At 42.9% G+C, this 6,000-nt stretch overlaps 1 protein-coding gene across 1 annotated transcript in view; it reads left to right on the top strand.

Annotated features, from left to right (window-relative positions):
* GARS1 (glycyl-tRNA synthetase 1) overlaps positions 1–5,583 on the top strand; it is a 45,479-nt gene extending 39,896 nt beyond the window's left edge. Inside the window, exons 15-17 of the mRNA XM_047096527.1 lie at positions 2,720–2,813; positions 3,494–3,684; positions 5,293–5,583. Coding sequence (XP_046952483.1) covers positions 2,720–2,813; positions 3,494–3,684; positions 5,293–5,418 — 411 coding nt within the window. The 3' untranslated portion in view covers positions 5,419–5,583. The remainder of the gene's footprint in view (positions 1–2,719; positions 2,814–3,493; positions 3,685–5,292) is intronic.
* The last annotated feature ends 417 nt before the right edge of the window (positions 5,584–6,000 follow it).

Raw genomic sequence — 6,000 nt, forward strand, 5'->3', positions numbered from 1 at the left:
TTTCAGAAAATTGGGAAGAAGGGGACGGCTCAGAGAATTTAGCCAAGCCACTTAACTGTATCTGTGCACTAAGTGTTAAAGGGAACTTTCTCAAACAGCATAAAATTGGGGGATTTGGGGGGTAAAGGTTCTCCTCCAGAGATACTGATTCACAGATCTGAGACCTAGGGATCTGTATTTTTTTTTTTTATAAGAACCCCAAGCGATTCTAGTGTGGGAGATTGACAGGTAGTAAATTGGGCAGTAACGTCCGCGGTACAGCCCTCCTAGCATTCAAGCTCTGCTAAGGATAAATGTTTCTAAGAAGTCTTCATTAACTCCCACAAGCTTTCTTTTGACCCTGATGCTTCTGAATCACTGCTCCATGCCTTTCACTTTATCTCTTCATTCTGCCTCCCTTCACCTTTCTTACCTCGCTACTGCCTGTAGAAATTACACTCCTTTAATTTATAGGCACAGATTTCCAGGAAATCAATCAGAAGACTGGCTAGAGTGGAGAGACCGTGTGTATCAAATTAACTGAATGAAACAGTCTTACCTGCATGGCCATTCTGCAGCTGAGTGTACGTGACGTTAGACGTCAACTCTCTAGTTCTTTTTAGGACATTTAACCTTGAAGAATAGACTGATAAGTTCTTGGTGCCAGTATTTTTAAAAGTCTGATATACTCTTGGTAATAAGGCAGCTAATAAACTTACTATTTTGTTCTCTGCCCTCATTGCGTCTTCATTTCCTGACATTTGAGGAACAGCTTTTCATTCATTCAACAGAACCTAGTCTAGACACCAGACATGTAAATATAAGGCACCGTTATTCTTGAGGCATGGCAGCATACGGAAAGTGTTCTTTTTAGATATCAAGTTTGCTGCAAGCCTTTTCTGTTTATTTTTCTAATAAAAGGATTAAAAAGATCTTTTAGCTGTTCCTTTGAATATAACAATACGGATATAAGTAGGATTTTAGTAGAAATTTCATAAGGGCTAAGCAAGAATAAACTAGTGACATGTTTTATGAATGGCATAGAGAGTACCCTCATGAAGAGAAATTTCAGTGGGTTCTGGGAAGCCAAAAATGTTTCTAAACTATTACATAGTCCCTTAATCAGTTTTCCTACAAGTTTGGTATAAAAACATTGCCAGTGAGATTTAAAAAATTATTTTTCTATAAAGGCAGGTCCTTGCTTCTCTCTCACATTAAATAGAATTATCACAAGATAGAGGAGAGGAGGGGTGCCTGGGTGGCTCAGTGGTTAAGCATCCGACTCTTGATTTTGGCCCAAGTCATGATCTCACGGTTGTGAGAGCGAGCCCCACATCAGGCTTCACACTGAGCTCGGAGCCTGCTTGGGATTCTCTCTCTCCCTCTCTTTCTCTGCCCCTCCTTTGCTCTATCTCTCTCTCTCTCAAAATAAATCAATAAACATTAAAAAGAGAGAGAGAGATTGAGAAGAGGGGCACCTGGGTGGCTCAGTTGGTTAAACATCTGACTTCAGCTTAGGTCATGATCTCACAGTTTGTGAGTTCTAGCCCTGTTTCTCTCTCTCTTCCTCTCTCTCTCTGCCTTTCGTGTGAGTCTCTCTCTACTCCTCTCTCTGCTCCTCAATCACTTCTGCCCTCTCTCTCTTTCAGAAAAAAAAAAAGAAGAGGAATGCGAATGTTCTAGGATTTGGGCAGCCATGGAGTCTAGGGTTTACTTACAGCGGGATAGTCACGGTTGCTTAGCATTTAAATAGGCTTTTGAGGGACTTAGCTGGAACCCATGTCATTTATTTTTGTGGAACCGATTCATTCTGTGTTCCATATTCTTGCTTTGCCATGGACCTTTTATACAAATATTATTGAAAAACTGGTCAGCTCTTATTTCCAACTCAAAATGGTAGACTAGTTTGCCTTCCACAAAATATCTTTGCTTTATTTCTGAGTAACTCTGAAGCCTATTTCAGGAGCAGTTTAGGAGGGTTGTACTTTTTGTTATAGGTATACAAAACATCTCTTTTTGTTTTATACTGTTTCTTTTGGATATACAGTTGTGAGGTAATTAAGCTTGTCTGTTTTACCTGGTCACTAAGACTCATAGATCCTTTGGCTATGCTGAATTTTTTAAAGGACAGAATTGGATCTTGTGTTTTGGCACTATTTACTATTTGATGATTTAGAGGGAAGTTCCACAGAAAGAAGTAAGGCTTTTATGTGGTACCAAAAAATAACCATCTTATATAGTAGCTTTCTGTTTTTTATTTTATTTTTTAATTTTGAGAGAGAGAGAGAGCATGCATGCACATGAGGGGAGGAGGGGCAGAGAGAGAGGGAGAGAGAATCTTCCAGCAGGCTCTGCACTGATGTGGGGCTTGAACTTAGGAACCGTGAGATCATGACCTGAGCCAAAATCCAGAGTCAGATGCTTAACCGACTGAGCCCCCCAGGCGCCCCTATGGTAGTTTTCTGAATGCTTCACGTCATTCAGCTTTTTATAACAGACCTATGAAGTAAGCAGAGCAGATGGTCGATATGTGCTTTTTAGATGAAGAAACCAAGATCCAGAGCTCGCTAAGGCGGTTCGAATTCAGAGCTGCAAACCAGATCCTTCTGGTTCTGTCTTGTGTTCTGTCTTTTGTCACACTGCTTTTCGTGTCATGTTTTCTGGTATTTTGATAATGAAGTTTGGACAGTAATGTTTATAAACTAATGTATTTGGATGTTCTTCTTTTTAAACCATGTAGTTCTTCAGTTTCCCTGCTGTCGTAGCTCCATTCAAATGTTCGGTCCTGCCACTGAGCCAAAACCAGGAGTTCATGCCATTTGTCAAGGAATTATGTAAGCAAATCTAATCGGGTAATCTCCAGGAGAACACTGTCAAGTAGACTCAGTTTTAGGAAGTGTATCTTTTTTTCAGTAAAAATACATGTCGAATAAAGAACACATCTAAGTGATTTTAGCCTCTGCTCTTACTTCTAAGAGATGTATGCTTGTTCAGGACGTTTTCTCCTAGCATTTGAGTTAGGGTGGGACCCAAGTGTCAGATTTGAAATATCCTTGCCTCTCTTCTTGACCTCAGTGCTGCTCCCTCCATCAGGGGCTCCTAGTGAGTGTTAACAACCCGAGGGGGTCTGCATCCACTGGACCCACAGCACTGAAAGGGCTCCTCCTGGTGCTCTGGCGGTCCACTTATTTCAGAGTTGGGAAATGGGAAGAGTTCACTGAGTTGCTTGGGGTCGTACAAGTAGAGGTGGTGGAGTCTGGACGGGGCCCCCTGGCCTTGGCTTTTGATTGGATACTTGTTGCCCTGCAGCTGTATGAGATGCAGGTAGGACTGAGGGGTTGGGCTCCAGCAAGCCACGTAGGAAACTTTGGGGATTTTTCTTTCTTTTGCAACTGTTACTTATTGCTCTCTTGTCTCGGTTCCTTTTATAAGTTTCCTGAGCTTGTATGACGATATTTAGTTGATATTGGGACTTTCTCCATTTTTTACTTTTAATTTACTGTATTTTGGACAGCGGAAGCCCTGACCAGGAACGGCGTCTCTCACAAAGTAGACGACTCCTCTGGGTCTATTGGAAGACGTTATGCCAGGACTGATGAGATTGGTGTGGCTTTTGGCATCACCATCGACTTCGATACGGTGAACAAGACCCCTCACACGGCAACTCTGCGGGACCGAGACTCCATGCGGCAGATTAGAGCTGAGGTGGCTGGCGTTCTCTTTGGCTTTTTTTTTTTTTTTAATTTTTTTAATGTTTACTTATTTTTGAGAGAGAAAGACACACAGTGTGAGTGGAGGAGGGGCAGAGAGGGAAGGAGGCACAGAATCTGAAGCAGTCTCCAGGCTCTGAGCTGTCAGCCCAGAGCCCAATGCGGGTCTCAAACCCATGAACCGTGAGATCACGACTTGAGTTGAAGTCGGACACTTAACTGACTCAGCCACCCAAGCGCCCAGGCATTTTAATCTTAGAAATGTGTACTGGTGCCTTCTGATTTGAGCTGGATTTTGTTGTATTTATGCTCCCCCCCTGTTTTTTTTTCATTTGAATTTTAATCATAGGCTTATATCAGAGCACAGATTCACAAATCCCCTTGGTTTAATTATGAAAATACCCGTTAACAGTTATCTAATATTTTATAACCATTTGGCTCACTCTGGGCTCATTCTCCAGCAGTTTGCTTTTATGTAGTTGTTTGTTTATTTGAGCAAGAGAAGTATGATCCCAAGTGGTTGCTTCCATAGTTTTATTGGCAGGCTTGGGCGGGGGGGGGGGGGGGGGGGGGGGGACTTAGACATTTTATCTTTATATCTCTTTTTAAATGTATACATGTGCATGTCTAAACTTTTCCTGTTAATCTATTCAAAACAGCCAATAATGGTTCAGTAATTTTACTTAATGAGAAGGGATGATGGGGATAATAGGAAAAGTGTGAAAGGGGAAGCAAAGAACAGCCACTTTGACAACTGCCTGACTCCTTTATTAATTTTTAGCAGAGGTTTTATTTAGAGTACGTATTGTGTGCTCAGCTTGCTACAGAGAGTTAATTAGGGAAAACAAAAGTAAAAGACTGCTTTTTTCCACAGGAGTTTATAGTCTAAGTTGTAAGTCCTGCATTTCTGGTTTGTCTTTTGACAAAACCAGTTCTGGCTACTCTGGACCTACATTCCCATCTGATAGTGATTCTCAGAATGGGGTCCCTGGACCAGCAGCCTTCACATCACCTGGGATTTTGTTAAATAAGCAAAATCTTCACCCCAGACCCACTGAAACAGAAGGGTGGGCTGGGCTGGGAGGTTGGAGATGGATAGAGGGTGGGCACGACTGTTCCAACGGTCTGGATGATTCTGATGCATGTTCAGTTTAGGAACTTCTGCCGTGTGGTAGCCAGTGTTTGGTTATGGCTGAAGAACAGCTGGCCCCCTTGGTTGGGGCTCTCCAGTTTGCCAGTCTCCGCTCATTCGTGTTCCTTGACGAGCTCCTCTTCTTAGGGTTAAATTTAACACCTGGAGTAGCTTCAGGTGACACAAATTTAGAATAATTAGGAAGGGCTCTGGGGGAGGATTGAGTTATCCAGGGGGAGCCGGTAGACATTCCGGGCTGGGAGGAAAAGCATGAACGCAGGCCCGGCAGAGAAGTCAGTATAGTTAAGGAGGCTTCCGTGAGAGTGACGAAAAACATTCTGTGGGGACCAGTTTGTAGAGGGACCTTGTCATTAGTTAGACACTGATTTGGCTCTCCTGAGTTCAGGGTGAATTTTCTGACAGTCTAATCAAGTCGGTTGATTCTTGGAATTCTCCTTCCTGTTACTGCAGGTCTCTGAACTGCCCAGTGTGGTCTGCGATCTGGCCAATGGCAGCATCACGTGGGCCGATGTGGAGGCCAGGTATCCTGTCTTTGAAGGGCAAGAGACTGGTAAAAAAGAAACAATCGAGGAATGACGACAGTTTTGGCGACTTCTGACCACTTGCCCTAATTGAAAAAAAAAAAAAAAGCTCTTCTCATGTCCACTTGACAAACAGCATCGCATTTGCTCCCGGGGACTGCATTTTATCCTCAGTGGCTGCCTGACCTTACCCCACAATTAAAGTCGAAGGAATTCTGAACAAACTTGTAATCCATTTGCTCATGTGTCTGCACTTTCAGTAGAGCTGTTTTTCCCACCGTTGGGTAGACATGCTCATGCTTAATGTTAAACACAGTTGATACATGTTTTTCAATTAACGGCCATATTGGGGTAAAAGTTACATACCATAAAACGCACCAGTTTTAAGTGTCCAATTCAGTGACGTTTATTTAGTGTATTTTAGAACATCTCCATCACTTCAGAAAGAAGTTACATGTGCACTTAGCATCACAGTTCATTCCCAGCCCCAAGCAACCACTTGTCTACTTTCTGTCTCTCTAGATTTGCTGTTCCTACTCTTTATCTTTTTCTGAGAAAGCGATGCATTGCGCTAGAGAGGCAGCATTCCCTAAGCAGCTGGAACAACGACGAGAAGCCGAGGTGGGGAGGGGCGGCA

Source organism: Lynx rufus, unplaced genomic scaffold (assembly GCF_022079265.1).
Source record: "Lynx rufus isolate CCGP_SWC_20201006 ecotype Redwood Valley unplaced genomic scaffold, mLynRuf1.p SCAF_4, whole genome shotgun sequence".
NCBI lineage: Eukaryota > Metazoa > Chordata > Mammalia > Carnivora > Felidae > Lynx > Lynx rufus.